Consider the following 19,799-nt stretch of genomic DNA (forward strand, 5'->3'; position numbering starts at 1 on the left):
GTACTAATTGCCCCCCAACTTGGTGCCTGTGTATTGGGGTTCACCCCCGTGAATGAGAGGGTGGCCTCTCTCCGCCTACGTGTGGGGGGACGGGTTCTGACTGTCGTTTGTGCTTATGCACCAAACGGCAGTTCAGATTATCCACCCTTTCTGGAGTCCTTAGAGGGGGTACTGGAAAGTGCACCTTCTGGGGACTCCCTTGTTCTGCTGGGGGACTTCAATGCTCATGTGGGCAATGACAGTGAGACCTGGAGGGGTGTGGTTGGGAGGAACGGCCCCCCTGATCTGAACCAGAGTGGTGTTCTGTTGTTGGACTTCTGTGCTCGTCATGGATTGTCAAAAACGAACACCTTGTTCAAGCATAAGGGTGTCCATATGTGCTCTTGGCACCAGGACACCCTAGGCCGCAGTTCGATGATCGACTTTGTCATCGTCTCATCTGATCTGCGGCCACATGTCTTGGACACTCGGGTGAAGAGAGGGGCGGAGCTGTCAACTGATCACTACCTGGTGGTGAGTTGGCTCCGATGGTGGGGGAGGATGCCGGTCAGACCTGGTAGGCCCAAACGTATTGTGAGGGTTTGCTGGGAACGTCTGGCAGAGTCTCCAGTGAGACGGAGTTTCAACTCCCACCTCCGGGAGAACTTTGAACATGTTCCAAGGGAGGTGGGGGACATTGAGTCTGAGTGGACCATGTTTCATGCCTCTATTGTCGAGGCGGCTTACCAGAGCTGCGGCCGCAAGGTTGTCGGTGCCTGTCGGGGCGGCAACCCTCGAACCCGATGGTGGACACCGTCGGTGAGGGATGCTGTCAGGCTGAAGAAGGAGTCCTATCGGGCCTTTTTGGCCTGTGGGACCCTGGAAGCAGCTGATGGGTACCGGCAGTCCAAGCGACATGCGGCTCGGGTGGTTGCTGAGGCAAAAACTCGGGCATGGGAGGAGTTCGGAGAGGCCATGGAGAACGACTTCCGCACGGCTTCGAGACGTTTCTGGTCCACCATCCGGCGTCTCAGGGGGGGGAAGCGGTATGCCACCAACACTGTTTATAGTGGGGGTGGTTTGCTGCTGACCTCAACTCGGGATGTTGTGGGTCGGTGGGCGGAATACTTTGAAGACCTCCTCAATCCCACCGGCACGTCTTCCACTGAGGAAGCGGAGCCTGGGGACTCTGGGTCGGGCCCTCCAATCTCTGGTGCTGAGGTCACCGAGGTGGTTAAAAAGCTCCTCGGTGGCAGGGCCCCAGGGGTGGATGAGATCCGCCCAGAGTTCCTTAAGGCTCTGGATGTTGTAGGGTTGTGTTGGCTTACGCGACTCTGCAATGTTGCGTGGACATCGGGGGAAGTTCCCCTGGATTGGCAGACCGGGGTGGTGGTCCCCCTATTCAAAAAGGGGGACCGTAGAGTGTGTTCCAACTACAGGGGAATCACGCTCTTAAGCCTCCCTGGTAAGGTCTATTCAGGGGTTCTGGAGAGGAGGGTCCGTCGGATAGTCGAACCTCGGATTCAGGAGGAACAGTGCGGTTTTCGTCCTGGCCGTGGAACACTGGACCAGCTCTACACTCTCAGCAAGGTCCTGGAGGGTGCGTGGGAGTTTGCCCAACCAGTCTACATGTGCTTTGTGGACTTGGAGAAGGCTTTCGACCGCGTCCCTCGGGGGGCCCTGTGGGGGGTACTCTGGGAGTATGGGGTACCAGGCCCTTTGATACGGGCTGTTAGGTCCCTGTATGACCGGTGTCAGAGCCTGGTCCGCATCGCCGGCAGTAAGTCGGGCTTGTTCCCGGTGAGAGTTGGACTCTGCCAAGGTTGCCCTTTGTCACCGATTCTGTTCATAACTTTTATGGACAGAATTTCTAGGCGCAGCCAAGGTGTTGAGGGGATCCGTTTTGGTGGCCTCAGAATTGCGTCTCTGCTTTTTGCAGATGATGTGGTCTTATTGGCTTCATCAGATCGTGATCTACAGCTTTCGCTGGAGCGGTTCGCAGCCGAATGCGATGCGGCCGGGATGAAGATCAGTTCCTCCAAATCCGAGGCCATGGTCTTGAGCCGGAAAAGGGTAGAGTGCCCTGTCTGGGTCAGGGAGGAGGTCCTACCCCAAGTGGAGGAGTTCAAGTATCTTGGGGTCTTGTTCACGAATGAGGGAAAAATGGAGCGTGAGATCGATAGGCGGATAGGTGCAGCGTCTGCAGTGAAGCGGGCGCTGTACAGGTCTGTCGTGGTGAAGAGAGAGCTGAGTCAAAAGGCGAAGCTCTCAATTTACCGATCGATCTACGTTCCCACCCTCATCTATGGTCACGAGCTTTGGGTTGTGACCGAAAGAATGAGATCTCGGATACAAGCGGCCGAAATGAGTTTTCTCCGCAGGGTGTCTGGGCTCTCCCTTAGAGACAGGGTGAGAAGCTCGATCATCCGGGAGGGACTTGGAGTAGAGCCGCTGCTTCTCCACATCGAGAGGAGCCAGTTGAGGTGGCTTGGGCATCTGTTTAGGATGCCTTCTGGACGCCTCCCTGGTGAGGTGTTCCGGACACGTCCCACCGGAAGGAGGCCCAGGGGAAGACCCAGGACACGCTGGAGGGACTACGTTTCTCGGCTGGCCTGGGAACGCCTCGGGATTCCCCCGGAAGAGCTGGCCCAAGTGGCTGGGGAGAGGGAAGTCTGGGCCTCCCTACTTAGGCTGCTACCCCCGCGACCCGACCCCGGATAAGCGGAAGAAAATGGATGGATGGATGGATGGATGGATGGATACATTATTAGCTTCATTTATGTTTGGATCACATTCACATTGAGGTAAATAAGATCAAATCTGCTTACTTGTGTGATGAGACACGTTTTCCTCTTTGGTTGGTACACACAGCTTTGTGGCATTTTTACATTTTCATTTACATAGATAGCTTATATACATTTTAATATTATATTAATATTATATTAATGATTTTGTTTACAGTTTTTACACCCTTACTGGTGGCTGTTTTACCAATATCTACAATAAATCCAGACACTTGCCCTCTCTGGTTATAGCTGAAGTCGAAAACCCACACATGCAGGGACAACATGCAAACTCCACCCAGGAAGGTCTCCAGCCGGGATTTGATCCAGCAACCTTCCCACTGAGAGGCAACTGCTCTTTCAACTGACCCACCGTGCTGCCTTAATTTATCTATTTTATTAATCTCAATAAATTAATAAAAACTTTTTTTTTTAAATATAGGCTGAAGGTATAAAAAGCCATTCAGGATTTGGCTAAAAACCGCATGACAAGATCAACTGCATGACTGCTTCCAAAAGGCTTTGCATCCATTTGCTGAGTTACCATGGCAACAAATTCCTCCACCATCTTTGACCTGAGGAGTGAATGTTTAATACCTGTTATCAGATGTTGAGGGACATTTTGCTGAAATGATCCACTTAGCTCACTTTTTGCCTTTGGATGTTTTCCATGTTAGAATTTTTAAAAGGACTAAAAATGGATTAAATAAAACAAAATAATCTTAATTATTTTGGGCTTTTATCTTGGATGCTCTCCTTCTAATCCTGATGCTTTCAGAAAACTCAGCAATTCTTAATGATTGGTCAAAAAGCCAGTAATTGTTAAATTACTACATTTCAGCTGTGTTATGTAACTGTGACACATACAGTATATTCTTCTGTGAAATATCACATATACAAAAACTTTATTTTATTTGTTTATTTTTACCTGATATGAGCTACAGTTGTTACAGTACTTTGGGAAGTAATTTGGATTTTCAATTTGGCGTTTCTTAATGTCCTTAAAGTGAGTAAAGAACACATCATGTTTGGTTCAGATGATTAGCCTACAGATGAGACTCTCCACAGTTATCGTCTGCTGAAGAAGCTGAACGGAAAGCAACGATGTTTTTTTTCCCATGTCTGTATGTGTGCACGTTTGTGAGAGTGTGTGCACGTGTTCTATAGTCTGTTCCTAAAATATTGCATGAATCAGTTGACAGATTTGATTGAAATATTCATAAAACACTCATTAAAAGTGCATCTGAAACAGATTAACTTTTGGAGTCTGATTCAAGATGGCTGCCAATCAGCTGATCAACCTTAGCAAATATAAATGACTAACTCAGTTAACGTTACAGATATTAAGCAAAAGTTTGGTTAGTTGTAGCTGAGAGTCATCCCCAACACAAACTCTGAGCACCAACTGAGCACTCAAGATATTTGCTTAAAATCTTGTCATTATGTTAGTCTGTCTGTTAATAAAATATTGCATGAATCACTGGAGAGATTTTAACAAAATTCTCAGAACTTTATCTTTCAAAGTACATCTACAACTGATTAACTTTTGGAGTTGACACTAGCATTCAAAATGGCTACTACCTCTAATAAACTACAAAAATGACTTTAAGGTTACAGATATTGAGCTAAAATTTAAAGTGGCAGTTACTGAGAGTCATTTCAAATGTACTAACAAATGATTGCACATAACTTTATTTTCAGGATGCACCAAAATGACGTAAACTAAGTCATTTTTCAATATAAGATCACATTAGTCTAAAACTCGGGCATGAAAAACAACAGGAAATATTTCATCCAGAAATACCGAGGCTCTCATTTACTGTAAGTTTTGATACACCACAAGTGTTCTTAGATATTTATATTATTGATAAAGGAAAATATCTTAAATCTTGGGCCGGTGTTGTAAACATTTACAGCCCAGCATGCAAACCCTTTGGAACAAGTCTTCAAAATGAAAAAGACCCGGAGTGGTTTTGAAGATATTTGTGCCTATTTTTGCAGTTTTAGGTGTCTGATAGTTCATCCCATCTGAAATATGACACTAAAAACTGTTTCAGAAAAAAGCTTGATTGTTACTTTTTTTTTTTAATTTACTTTGAAACAAACACAAAAATAATAATAATTAGAAAGTTCCTGGAGAAACTTTGATGCTACTGCCAATGTAAAATTTTGATTTGACAGTACTATGTTAGGGTTTGCTCTCATACCAAATTTCAGCTGATAGCTCTAAAAATGGCCCAGTTATCACATTTTTCCCCCCATTTAGTTAAAACGACCATCTTGGATTTTTTTAAAATTTGGATTTATATATGTGATAGGGAACGTTCTCAGCTAGAACCACACTAAATTTCAGCTATGTGTAAAAATAGTTGAGTTAAAGACATTTAAATGTAATGATGACCATCTTGAATTTTTAGATTTGAATTCATTATTTAATGGTCCTTGCTCTCATCTACCAACACACTAAATTTCAGCTATAAAAACAGCTGAGTTATATATTTTTTTCTCCCTTTATGCTAAGGCGGCCATCTTGGATGTTTGATTTGCATTAAGAATGTATAACAACTCACTCTCGGCAACGAGCAAACTAAATTTCAGCCCAGTATCTGAAAGAATGACTGAGTTATAGTCAATTTGTGTTTGCAGAGGTAGCTGTGGCAGCCATCTTGAATCAAAATTGATCTGAACGTTAAGTAGTTCTAGATATTCATCTGATGATTACTTTCTGTGCGTTTCAAACAAATCCAACAGTGACCTTCTAAGATGTATTCAGAAACCTCTCCACTCTGTCATGTGATCTCACAGCAGCAGTTAGTGTGAGAAGTGCCCTGTCAGGTGTTTTGCATGGGAAAAATGTCCTCTTAGTTTGAAAATTATGTCACCATGGTAACTCCAAACACAAAAAAAAAAACCGTAATAGCATGCATAACGGCACCGAACCGTTCATTTTGATATAACATTTGTGGGTGTACACGTTGCGCTGCGGGCTGCATTAAAGTTGACAGAGCAGTAAGATATAAAGTTTAGAAACCCTTGTCGGGTGGATAATAATAAGGTGCTGCCATTCTGCAGTACTGTAGAATCTGGCAGTCCCAAATAAAACCTGAAAAGTTCATGGTGGTTTTGTTTTTGATTATTTTTTATTTAGTCCCATTCATTTAAGTTAACAGTACATTGTAGGAACCACAAATCTAATCAGTAATAGAAAGTTTCCTTTCTGCTGGAGTGCTAAAACATGAAAAATGTGTAGATTAAAATGGTTGGAAAGCTATATTCATTTTTTTTTATAACTCCCCAAAACTGGTCATGTTCCACCAGGATAATATTTATTGTCAGAGCAAAATGTACAGTCGGCCTAATACACATGTAAAGTGTTTGCATAGAGGAACATTAACAGAGTTGTTGCAAGCGGAGACAGAACGCCATTTTATATCATGTAAAGTGCAGTAACAGACAGTGTAAGGCAGAAAGTCAAGTCTAAAACAACACATCTATTGCTCTAGTGAGATAAGGATGGGGGAGATAAAGGGGTGTGATGAAAAACGGGCAAAAAAAGAGGTAGAGATTGATCAAGGAGTTGGTAAGCAGAAGGATCATTTGAGCACAAATGCACATGTCAGATAAGAAGAGAGGCTAAAAAAAAGAAGATTCACTTTCAGAAACAATTATTTTTTTTAATCTTCTGTAAGGACGAGATAAGATGAAATGATCTTATCTCTAACAGTAATCTTTGAAATGCTTTCACTAAACTTCAGTCACCTTTGCTGCAATTCCTCTGCTGATTTAAATCACCTAAACTAAAAGCTGCTTTCAAGATCAAAGCGGATTATTTGTTCAGTAAAATGTCGGACTTTTTGTAGAAATGATGGCAAAACGTGTCCTTTCTTTAGCCTCTTATTGATTGTCAGTCATCTTTAGTCATGCATTATTTAGCCTTAAATTTAGATTATGGATTTTCACTTTTTATGCTTCGTCTCTGTGTAACCCTGATTCATTTTTATCTGCGTCAGAGTTAGTGCAAGGTGAGTCTTTGTCCTCTCCAAATTCATCCAGGCTGCCATTGCTGTTAGTTTCTTGTTTTTTTTCTGGGGATTCTTCTCTTAATTTATTCCCTGGTCGTTCTTTCTCCACATTTGCTCTAGCCAGAACCTCTTTGCTGAGCTCTTCAGTGTCTGAGCTCTCACATTCCCCTGCTTCCTCTGACAAAGAGTACATCTCTCTTAAAATCTCCCCTGAGCCTGACGAGGCTTCCTTGCTGCTCCAGTGGCATTTTTGGTACAAACCAAAGTCACTAATATCTTTGCAGTAGTTCCTCCGCTCACTTGAGGTTTCACCGCAGCTCTCATCTGAGAGCACGAGTCCATTGGGAAGACTGTTGGACGATTCCAGGGGCCGTAGTGAAGCTGAGGAGCTGCTCTGCTTGAGGATGGATGTGGTCATTTTGAAACGGTTCAGTTTGCTTTTCGCCTGGCTGCTCAAAGGGCCGGGGGAAATCTTGAGCGAGGCGTTGGGGTAAGCCAGACTGGATTCCACGGAGCTGCAGCTGGCCTTTGCAGTCTGCAGAGCAGGCTTCCCAGTCTTCATCATGCCCATCACCTCATAACGGAAACTGGAGATATCTTGCTTCAGCTCCTGAGAAAGCAAAGCGAAAGGAAGTGCCAATGAAAATAACCAGTCGTGTAGTATTTATCTCATTTTAGTGCAAAAACTCTGCACGGCATTGAGTCAGTTACAACTTGGTCAAAACATGTAAACTCAATACCGTATTTTTCGCCGTATAAGTCGCAAATTTTTGCATAATTTACATGCCCTGCGACTTATATGCCAAAGCGATGTATTTATGGATTTTTTTTCTCACATTTATATACCAATGTTTGGTTGAGATATGACCGTTTTCATTCATTCTGACTGAAATATTGAGCACTACTATTTTTCAGCCCCTAGATGGCAGCAGAGTTATATAGCATGCTGTTGTGTCATGTAATGGGTAAAAGTCATGACATTAATGACACAATTGGCTTGCCATACTCCACCTTTGTCCATTTCCCTTGGAGCAACCGTCAAATCATCTTCATTTCTCTGTGTCGCCCCGGCAAAATGCAGCTGATTTGACCATTGAAGTGCATTTATTAAGTAAAAGTTCAAATGAGACACACCTTTGCTCTAATGTCGAGCAAACAAATAATTGTTTTTAAGTGTTAATCTTGTTAAATTTTTAAGAGTTGCGCAGTGTTCCTCCTTCCCTCCGTGTCTGTGCGCTCCCAGAGCACTGAGGCAGCGAATACTTTTGAAATACACCTGATTTGATCGTTAAAGTCCTTTTATTAAATAAAAGTTCAACTGACACCCCTTTACTATAATGTCGAGTAAACAAACAATTGTTTTTAGGTGGTTATCTTATTAAATTTCGAAGAAATGCACAGAGACTCATCCCTCTGTGCGTGCCCGTTTCTGCGAATCGGCATTTGAAAATGCAGCTGATTTGACCGTCAAAGTGCATTCATTTTAATTTTGAGAAAAACAAATAAATGATTTTAGGTGTTATTTTGTTAAATTCTTGTTAAAGTCCTCCCGTGCATGCTCCACCCAGCCGCCATTTGGCAGCCAATTGATTTTTGGCACAATACCGGTCCACATTTCCTGGTTTGGCCCACATTTCCGGGTCGTCAGTGGTGATGCATAACAAACGCGAAGCATCAGCAATGATGCATAATAGATACAACGTATTTATAGATTTTTCCACTTTATTAGACATATTTGGATTGCTGTGACATAGGGTAGTGCGATGGTTCTGGCGGAAAATACGTACATTTATTTTATACAGTAAAAATGCCAACTTTCCTATTATGGACTATTTTTAGGGAAAAGCCAAAACACATATGCTAATAATAAACTCCAGCTCTTCCACTTTTGTGTAAATCTGGAAGGAATTGTACTTTACTATTATATACTGAATGAGAAAAATGCTTTTATTGAAATAACACCTATCACCTCATTCCCTATCAAAGGACAAAAAGGAAAACAACTTGCACAACATCTATTTCAGCCAATGTAGTTTTATTTTGAAAGGATTGTGAAATAGAAGCTATGATCATGAGTAAGTTCAGTTTTACTGTCAGTATATCTCAGTCCTCATTGATTCATTAGATAGACGAAGATGAAGAACTTTAAAGATCCACAACTAGCAACATTAGCAAAATGTTTCTGTACCCAGAACTTTTGCTCCCTTTGAGGCTTCAGCTGTAGAACTTGGGGTGATTCAACACAATTCCTATCAGGGTGGACATGATCAATTTTTAAACAAAAGTTTAAAACAGATCTTAAATCTTAAAGGTGCAGCAGAAGTTTGGCACTCATTAAGATGGCTGTTTCTGCTTTTCAACAGTTTTTTGTGCCAACATGGGCTGTATTAATTACTTAGTCAAGACAAGGCAAATTTATTTATAAAGCACATTTAAAAACAGCAGCTGTTACCAAAGTGCTTAAGAATAGAAATCAATGGGAGTAAATTTATGAAAAAAAAAATACCATAAATTAATTAAAAGCATTAAAAGAACAACAAAAAAAAACACTAAATTAAAACACAACTAAAATGAGCCCTGCATGAATAAAGTACAAAATAAACAGGGGTTGTGAGAAGCATACATTTCTGCAAGTTGGTCTGAGTTTGGACGGTGAACTGGATTGACTGTACACTGTGGCACCAGTCCACTTAATAAACAGGTTTATTTTCTAAATGTTGTTTTACAGCCTGTTCATCAGCTGCAAGCTTGGGTTTGGAAAAGGGCTGAAGTTTTGCTGCTTCCTATGCAATCAGCAAAAATCTGAATTACAGCTGTTGAAGCCAAGACTTTATAATTCTCTGTGATGTTTTCTCATTGTTTGCAGGAGGAAAAGAAAACAAGTATATATATATATATATATATATATATATATATATATATATATATATATATATATATAAACTGTACAATAGGTTACTGTAAAGATTATTTAAATGAATCATCTGCCTTTTCACAATTTCTTTACTTCTTTGCATGCACAGTTCACTGGACATAACACTTAGATTTCAAATAATAAATGGAAATCATAACTATTTCTGTACTTAAAGATATCTTTTGGGTATGGGTTTGTATGATTATGTGCAGATAAAACTTCTAAGTAAAACAGATAATTAGCAGCTAATTATGTTTATCTTGATCTTAATCAGATCATTATGAAAGCAGTTGATGCAATGAACACAAGAAGGTGAACCAAGTAATTAGAACTGTGAATAAAAAAAGCAACAATCTAAAAATATTCTATATAAAAATACCTTTTTGTTGCAAATTAATATTCTATGTCTCTATCTGTGTAGTTCTGTGCTCTATTGATGGAAATACTTGTGTTTAAGGTTATTTATACTCTGCGTGACCCAGTTTTACCTTGAAGTTGTCTTCAGTCAGACCTTCTTCTGTCTTGGCATCTCTGATCATTGCAGCCACGTAACGTTTTACCAGGTTCCTTAAGACCTCCTACGGCAGTAAAAATAGAGCAAAAACACTTTTGAACACACACACACCACACACTTGCATGAAAATGCTACAATGGACCCCTTTGAAGCTGAACAAATAAAGACGACTAATGTCACACTGACAAAAATTGTTTGGTGTTGTGAGTGATCGTGACAAAGCTTTCGATTCAGACTGAAAAACAAAATGTAGTAACTTAGTAACCGAGACTATGTTTCATGAAGACACATTGACAGCATGAGGTACTATAATAGCATTACGTTTTATTTAGTGAGATTGTTTACCTGATACTGGTGGTTTGTCCTTACATTCTCTGCTGCTCGTCTCTGCATGAGCGTTAGAAAAAGTCAAGTTGAATTAAAAAAGCACAGCAGAAAAGGAAAACATTTAAATTTCTTGTTGAAATACCATAAAACTTTCCTCATTCGCTCTCGTGCAAGGCGGATACTTTTTCACTTTTTCCTCCTCCTCCTACTCTCCTGTCCTCCTCCTGCTTATTTTGGCTCTATGTCTGTGTATCAGAGCTCCTATTTTACACATCTTCCAAAACCAATACTATTGTCATGGATCTGGTCAGCTGGACTTTCAACGAAATCGATAAAATCTTTTCAACAAAGCGACAGGATCCTGGAGAGCCCTCATGCCCCACTGAGACGCACGCGGCAGGATATGTCATGGATCCCTGGGGAATTTGGGAGCTGATGTGTCTTTTCATATTATTGCAGAAGGACAACAAAGATGTTTATATAATTGGAACCATGATAGCAGGGTTTCTGATTTTTGGCATCAGCGGATTCCTATGTTATCGGCTATTAAAGAAGATGGCGGCAGCAGTTTTGGCCATAGCAAACCTGCCAAGTCTGTGTGAAGGTTTGGTTTGTGCTTTGAGTACTCAAAATCAGCTGATTTACAAGCTACACCATAAGATGGAAGTGATTTGTGAGAATCACAGGCCATCTGTGGCTTCTGGGATTTGCCAGCATGTTGGGGACGACCTTGGAAGGGGTTCAAAAGCACGGACAAGTGGAATGCCCACAAATCTGACCATTTTGGGATTGAAAGTACCAGCAGGACTCAAGGCTGACAAGAAAACAAAAAACAGTCTGCCTGAAAAAAATCAATAATTGTGGCTTATCTGAATCTGACTCCCCTGGTTGGCCAAGAAGCAGTCTGACTTATCAAATTTCTCCTGGGATGTGTAAACTAAGGTAAAGCTATGTCTATCGCACCCCCCCTCCCCCGAGAACTCGTACCAACTGACACCAAGATCTTATCAGGACAATGGACAATCTGGAAGTGCTTCATGGACAAATCTTACCATCTTGCCATCAAATGCATATGTAATATGTTATAAATGTACTTGCTGGTAGAATTTTGATAAGGACAAGGTGTGAAGAGATCTTTTCTGTAATACCACCATCTATCCTCATGGCCCTTTCCCCTTTTCTATCTAAAAGTGTTCTGAAAATGGATAAGGGGCCACATTCTCAAAGAGCAGCACGTACCCTCCGCCCATCTTTCGGACTACTGTACAAACATAATCTCACTGTATTTTGGTACCGATTTTCATTCTGATTAATAGATCTATATAAATGCTGCTTTGTACAAGTAAGTGTAAGTGATTAAGATGACAAAATGAACAAGCATTTCCTATGAATGGTGAATTTTGATATTGTAACATCTCTGAAACAAACCAGAGTTTCCACTTTATATCAAATTTCATTTGCATAAACTTGCTTGACATCAAACTTACTCCAAGGGTTCCAAAACTTTCTGGGCGCTTGGATCGTGTCCTCTTACACACTTGTCTCTTGATCCAACACATAAGGTACAAAAATGATTTGGGGCTGGGAATAATGTTGAAAGGTGCTGGAAGAGTCGCTCCTTCTTCAAAATAACTCATCCACAGCTTTGTCCTGGCAAATTTCCACTCAATGTCTGCGTGGTCCTAAAGACAGAAAAGTACAGATAGAGACCATGAACCATGTGTACTGTGTTAACTTTTCTATATATAGGCTGTTTGTATGTGGTGGAACTGATATGTGCTCACAGCAATGTGCTGGTAGGAGTTGTTCATCATGGCTATAAGCATGTTGAGGAGCACCACCAATGAGATGACGTTGTATGTGCCAAACATGGTGGCGCCAATGAATTCCGTGAATTGGTGATCTGCATCCACGTTGGTCACATACAAGCTGATCAGTCCAAAGATAGACCAGAAAAGAGTTTGTAGGGTCTCAAATAACCTAAAAAAAAAAAAAGATAAACCTTCATTGTAAAAACAATTATAATATTATTGCATGTTTAAATTTAAAGATCTTGCAGTCATTGAAGGCATTTATATCACCTGCTGCCTTTTCATATATTACAGTCATTGGTGGGTTTTTTACTTTTTCTTTTTTTTGAAAAGTTGAAAGAAATTCTCACACATCTTCATAAAACTGGTACTAGAACATTAATTTGTCTTAACAACAGTAATCGTTTCTGAAGCTTTCACACATTTTGTAAACGGTACGAGTACACACAGACTGTTTCACACTCATTTTCACAGCATCGCACATTTACTCCACAAGTGCACACAGGATAAACTCACGTGGAGAAGGCGTTGTTCTGCTCGACACAGCGGATGCCCTTGCATTTTCCTTTCTCATCTGCAGCCTTTGTTTCGTAGTAAAAGTACAGCTGATTCAGACCGTTAGCAAAGGCCAACAAAACCTGGAGGAAAGCAAAATGTTGATTGTTAAATCCTGCCATGTTTACAGTCCAACTTCTGAATGTCTCCTGAGAGTTTACCAGACAATAAATGAAAAGGAACTTCAGGATGTCCAGCAGCATTCGCCCGAGTGAGATCTGCAGCGGCCCCAGATGAGAGTTGGCTGTGAAGAGCGAGATGAGGCGCAGGGAACTAAAGATGTTTGCTATGGCAAACACTGCCTCAGCTACTAAAGTAGGGTGCCACATTTCCCACTGGTTCCTAGGTTTGGTGCCGCTGTACTGAACGGGGAAAACGATGTACGACAGATGCAGTAAAAACACATTTAAATATTCATTTCATACTTTGAGGCAAATGGTTACCTTAGTGTAGGCTACAATCTTGAGAGATATTGTGGCCAGGTACAAAGAGTTCATGACAAAGTCCATCAGGTTCCACCAGTCATGAACATAATCTTGAAAACCACCATCCCACATTTGCTTGATCTCTGCCCAGATGAATCCTAAATAACAAACATAAAGATGGAAAAGCTCACTATTGACAGATTATTTAGAATTTTACACTTGGATGGACACTTTGTGAGAATCTGTCTGTCTTGTGTTCTTTCTTTAGATTATTGTATTTGTGTACTGGTGTGTGTTTCTTCCTTCCTGTTGCCAGCTCCTTGCTTCACCTGCTTTAATCCCAACCCCCCAGGTCTTTGTAATTATGTATCGTTAGTGTCCCTTTAAGTTCAGTGTCTGTGTTTTCTGGTTGTCCGTGGATTGTGCTTCCCACAGCTGTTCATGATCTGTTCCTCTGTGCCTCCTTGTGTTATTCCATTTTGTAAGTTTGCTGCCACGTCTGCCTTGTTGTTTTTTCTTGTTAAATATATATATATATATTTTTTTTTTATTTCATCCCTGATCTCCTCGTGTCTGTCTGCACATGGTTTCAGCTCAACAAGAATATGATACACTTCATGTAAAATATGTACTTTTGAGTTTATGCTTCGATTTTTTATTTTTTTAATATATTTTGCAATTACAATATTACCGGTAGATGATGGGGAATGAAAGCATTTTATTTTCTAGGTTTGGCAGAAGTTTTTCAGCTTAAATTATATTAAAAGACAACGTATATAAAAAAAATAAAACAATACAGTTATGCATAGTTGTTAAGTACGTTTGCAGGCTCACACTAATATCAGAATAAACACAAAGTAAAATGCATTTAAGGCCAATGTAATCCATTCATTTTCTATATAAACTTTTTTATAGTCTTGTGAGTAGCTGTTCCCTCTCGCCAGCAGTCATCGACTGTAAGCAGGGTACACCCAGTACAGGTTCCCAGTTCATTACAGGGCCACACAGAGTCAAGCAAGATAGACAACTATGGATGGACTTCCCTAACACTTAAGAGTTATTGAATCTAAAGTTGTGTATTTTATCTGGTAGAAACTTTGGTGTACCAAATAAAAAAATAAAAATAAAAAAAGCACATACAGAGAGAGAACATACAAACTCTACATGGAAAGGAATGGGAGGCAAACCTGTGATCTTGTTGCTATGAGGCAACAGCTCTTCCCACTACTCCACCTGTACAAGTCATTTATAATGAACTATGAATTAAGTTATCAAACCATATCTAATATGTCACAAAGTATTGGTGGGAATTAGTATAAAATACTGCTGTAAACCAGAAGTGGGGACCTGAAAGTATTACTTAAAGAGGTAGAAAATATGTGAGGAGTTGTTGGAATGCTGATATAGAAAAGTTCAAAATAGAAAATAGTCTGAATAATCTGAAAATAGAACAAACTTTTATTAACAGATAAACAAACAATAAAACAAACCTAAGATCCAGCAATAAACTAAGATAAATTAAGAGAATATATACTGGGGAGAATAATTCACTGAAGTGCTCATCCATTATGATAACATATTTCCTGCCAGCCCCGTGTGACAGCCAGTTTACTCACCCAGCACCCATGGCAGTATCATCCACTCCACAGTGGTCGGTGCCGGGCCCTGCCTGTCCTGCCTGTCCTGTTCTGTGGTGACGATGTGCTGGGAGGCGAGGAGCAGCAGGAACAGAAAGGTCAGGTAGGAAGCCGTGTGGCAGATAAACTTGATGAATGGCTTGCGGATGAAGAGGCCGTAGCGACTTTTGGGTGCAATGAGGTAGCAAAGGGCGAACACGGGGTAGAGGAGGCCGATGAAGACACAAGTGATGAATTTTCCCGCCCAGTGACGCCGCCTCCAGCCGGGAAACTCATCGTACCACCTAGATGCCAGGAGCTGCTGACAGTTTGGCTGAGCTACAAACTAAAACAAGTCAGAGAAGAAAGAAAATGGTTATACTTTGTATCTTTTTATTTAATGAATGGCACCGAAAGGTAAAAGGCACTGACATTTTTCCCATGTGTGTCTCTGCCTGCTATGAAAATATCTCAACCACTGAATAAATTATGAAAGAGTAATTTTAGATATAGATCTACAGCTGCTTAAGTTTTGGAGTTAAACGAACAGCTTTCCTAAAGAATAATTCAAGATAAAACTGCAGCATAACTTGCTCAGGCTAAGGGTTTTATCCTTTTTCCTTTGATTCACAAGTGATGATTTACCAAAATTGGCACCTGCAACAAGCTCAAACTAAGATCTGACAAATTCAGGAGTGGGCGTGTTAGTGGTGTTAAAAATTGGAAAGTTAAACACACACATTAGTGCTTTAGAAGTACATTTATTTGAGCAGTCGGTGTAAAAAAATGGGTACCGTACACAGAAAAGGCAAGTCAGGAAACAAGAGGACTGTGTCTCGTGTGTGAGAGAACAAGACAGTAATCTTTCTTGAGATGCACATCTGACATCGCAAAGGTTTTATGTTTCTCATCCGGAGAAACAAAACCAACTAAAAATGTCTATAACAGCGTAAACAAAAAGGTTTATATTCTTTTCTGTAGCTTGTTTTTATATTTTGAATTATGGAGGTTCGGTTTTTGAGACAGTGCATTTTGTTGTATGCACAGCTTTTTCTGAGTTTCATGCATAGGAACCCTTAAGACGAATAGCATCTGCTCAAAGATTATATACACATTATAACATTCATACAAAAATCTTTTGTAGGAATATTTTCACAATCTTGAGAGAGCATCTATGTAAACACATTTACATTGATGTGCACATTGTTGCCAAATATCCTGCTGGGTTCTTATATCAAAATGATGACCTGCCTCAGCGGGTACCAATTCAGCACCTCTGCAGCTTTGTTTCCATGGGAACCACAGACCCCTGTCTGTTGGGGTATGAAGCAGAATGGCTCATATTCTTTGAGTTCAAATACAATAATGTTACAAACATGACATGGGCATGTGAAGAATGAGCTGAGGATGAAATGGATATTCAGTAAAAATATATGTTTTGAAGAAGAAAATGTAAAGAAAAGGAAGAGAAGCCCATTATTTTCACTTCTTTTGAGCATGATAAAATTTTATTTTTATCGCTCTCGGTGTCTTAAGAAGACTGATGACTTTTTATGAAACCATAAACAAGGAAAGTAAAATAAAAACAGAGGTTCTTGCATTTTGTGGTACATATTTTAATACATATTACAGAGAAAGCTTTTAATCTGTTTTATTATCAATTTTTTTTTGTCAAGTAAGAAATAAAAACAAAAATGTTGTCTTGTTTACACCTGTTCGTTGTCCCTGAAGACCAGCAAGACTTTTGGATGTCTTGGTGTTTTTATTAATTGCTTACAGTGAAGCTAAAGAGGGCAAATGATGCTAATTAAGACAATAATTATGTAACATATCCCAAGTGAGATACAACTGAGATACTCAAGTAATGTTGCAAACATCACAAAAGATCCCGTTTTTAATCACACACTGACTGTATTATTTTAGTCAAGTGCTACTTCTCCATTTCTGTTCTAAACTTCTCCCTCTGTGAATGTTTTTTTTTTTTTCTAAACAAAGAAAACATCAGTGTGAAGGTGCCTTTCTACCTCCTGTCACATTCATTTAGAAAACCTGCTGCAGTAAAGTGCCAAATTTGCCTCAGGTGGCTGTTTCACACAACTCAAGTCCAGTTGGAAAAAGCGTCTCCATAAATCGCCTCTTAACTGTCCATAAGTGCCAGAAGAGTGCTTCTTGCTATGCAGGTGTCAAGGACGCTGTCTTCTGTAGCTTGGTGTGGACATTTTCCCTGCAGCATTACTGACATAAAAGGTCTACTTCAGCTTTTCTCCACCACTTTTATAGACACAAGTTGACAAGCACGAACATTTTATGGATGTGCAGGAACATTTGATGGATGTGCTTTACGGCTACTTATCTGAGATTTTAAAATTTTTATGGAAATGAAGTCCAGATAATTGTCTGTCTTTGGGATATAAAGAAAGACTTTAATTTGTGGGCATTTCTTTTTTTCTTTAACATTATGTCATCTATCATGTCAATCATACAAGATTAACGTGTTGTTTTATTAACAAAACTTGCAAATATACTTTGAGATAATTTACTAGATTTTTTAAATGTGCAGTCTTTGATGTAGCTGTACTAGTCACACTTTTTTACAAATGTCTGAACACCTCAGACATTTGAAATTGGGAAAATATTTGTTGCTTTGAAAGCTAATTTATTAATGTTTACTTGAAAAGGGCATTACATGGCATCTGGACTTCTTTGTTTAGTTCCTAAGGACATTGACACATCTTAAAGTGTTTAGATTTATCAAGTATTTAATTTTATCAACCCGTATATGTGCTATTATTCTCCTCCACCCAGTCAGTCTTGACACACCATCACCTGTTCCCAGTCATCATTCAGCTCTGGTGTTTTCACTCACCCATCAGCCCTGGTCCATATATTCAGTTTGTCCTCCTCCACTCAGCAGCAGTGCATTTTGGTTTCTACATCACAGTTCGGGTGTTCTTCCATGTACTGTCCTTGTATTTGCCTCACTTTTTATAAGAAGGTTTGTTGGCTGCCATGTGGCATTTTGTTTTCTGTTTGAGTAAATTTTAGTTATCTTTTAAGCTCAGCATGCCATTTCGTCAGTCCAACCTCCTACAAACTTTGGCATAATTTTGTGCAAACAGGTGCAAGATTTCTTGCAACAACACTTTCATTTATTTCACATCGATACACCAGTGTCACTACACCTGAAAGGACTGCACTGACACTTTATTCAACAAAATTTTCCTGAAAGCTGTCTTTATTCCTTCTTTTTTGTTTATTGTCTTGAGCAAGTTTAGAATGATTTTTATTTTTTTATTTATTTTTCGTTTGTTTACTTTTGAAACCTCAGTTTGACCTAAAATGCTCCTGGAAATCACTTATCAGTATTTATGTCACAAACTGAACTAAACAAACATTGCATTTCCAGTAAGAAATGCAGTGAACTTCCTCACTGCTGAAGAACTGCTGGGATTTGTTGAGGACGTTAAAGTTCAAACATTAAGAATACAGGATAGACAGCTGAACACGTTAAAACTAAAAGTAGCAGAAACAACAAAGCTAAATGCCAAACACAGCAGAACATAGCTAAAATTAGCTAAATGGATGCTAAAATGCGTAAAACAATATAAAAAATATGTAAGGCATACGCTAAAGCTATTTAGCAAAAAGTAGCTAAAACTAACTAAGAACATGCTAAAGCCAAGTTTTCGAAAGCAGCTAAAATTAATAAAACTGTAGTTACAAGTATCCAAACAAATTCTAAAATTAGGCAAACTAACTAAAAGAAACAAAACAGATGCTTAAACTAATATTATCAAAACAGTAGCTAAATTATTAAAGCAATCAGTTTCCACATAATAAACATCTTTCTATTCTATCTTTCTATCTGATAAAATCTTCATGCTTTCTGGGCATCATACATTTTCATTGTGTTTAGCATGTGGTTTAAAAAAGCCCATCATTGCACTACTGACTATTATTATTAGTCTTAAATGTTTGCTATATTGTCTTTTTATTAGCCTTGATTGCTTATTGGCTCTGAAATTAGCACACACACAAAACAATAAAATGATCTTGGATGAAATGTTAAAATCTTTTTGCAGACCTTTTATCCTTTTACTCTCTTTATGTATCACACATTTTGACCCAAACTGCATGGACATGACAAGCTGTGTTACAAATCAGGGTGTTAATAAAGTTGACAGCAACAACACTCAGCTTTTCCTTAAAATCTCAATTTGAAATATAAAGTGCAACCATAACACATTTACTGTATATTTGTGCAATAACTTCACAATATCAACAACACAATCCCATAAAACTAATGTAAAATGCTGACTTTGCATTAATAAATGAAAGTTGACTTCTCTGAGGATTCTGGAAAATGTCATTGTGAGCCAGTTAAATTTCAATTTAATAGTTTTGAATTGACAAAAAAAAAAAAAAAGGTATTTTAAGAACGATAAAATTAAATCAATAGACAAAGAAAGCTGGTTCTTCACAACATAACACGTACTTGAATTCCCACTAACTAGAGACAATGAAATATGTTAAAATCAATATTGCAGTTTTTATGAGACATCACAAGAGGGCAACGTATAGCTTTAGCATATAGAATTGATAAGTTATCTTATGGCATCTCTGATAATTTCAAACCTGAGAAACAAAGCTTACTTTCCTCACTTAGTTACTATTACTTTAACTTACTGGCCTTGAGCAAACACATAGAGTAATCCTATGAAACCCCTCAGGGTGGAGCAATCAGCACCTTGTTATATACTACTATTAACATTTGTCTGATTTGGTCCCCTGCTGCAAAAAAGCACCAAGTGGTGTGTGAGATCAGGAAGCCTGCAGAGATTTCTCTTTAGATT

General features: G+C 39.5%; 2 protein-coding genes across 3 annotated transcripts in view; both read right to left on the reverse strand.

The window, feature by feature from the left end:
* Positions 1–19,799, reverse strand: part of smad9 (SMAD family member 9) — a 937,424-nt gene that overhangs the window by 141,232 nt on the left and 776,393 nt on the right. The window lies entirely within an intron of this gene.
* Positions 6,658–19,799, reverse strand: part of LOC119420545 (short transient receptor potential channel 4) — a 34,143-nt gene continuing 21,001 nt past the window's right edge. Inside the window, exons 6-14 of the mRNA XM_037687954.1 lie at positions 14,947–15,292; positions 13,349–13,488; positions 13,067–13,267; positions 12,867–12,988; positions 12,324–12,519; positions 12,027–12,221; positions 10,558–10,599; positions 10,187–10,276; positions 6,658–7,394 (exon numbers count right to left, since the gene is read on the reverse strand). Coding sequence (XP_037543882.1) covers positions 6,726–7,394; positions 10,187–10,276; positions 10,558–10,599; positions 12,027–12,221; positions 12,324–12,519; positions 12,867–12,988; positions 13,067–13,267; positions 13,349–13,488; positions 14,947–15,292 — 2,001 coding nt within the window. The 3' untranslated portion in view covers positions 6,658–6,725. The remainder of the gene's footprint in view (positions 7,395–10,186; positions 10,277–10,557; positions 10,600–12,026; positions 12,222–12,323; positions 12,520–12,866; positions 12,989–13,066; positions 13,268–13,348; positions 13,489–14,946; positions 15,293–19,799) is intronic.

Source organism: Nematolebias whitei, chromosome 14 (genome assembly GCF_014905685.2).
Source record: "Nematolebias whitei isolate Nwh7 chromosome 14, NemWhi1, whole genome shotgun sequence".
Classification (NCBI taxonomy): Eukaryota; Metazoa; Chordata; class Actinopteri; order Cyprinodontiformes; family Rivulidae; genus Nematolebias; species Nematolebias whitei.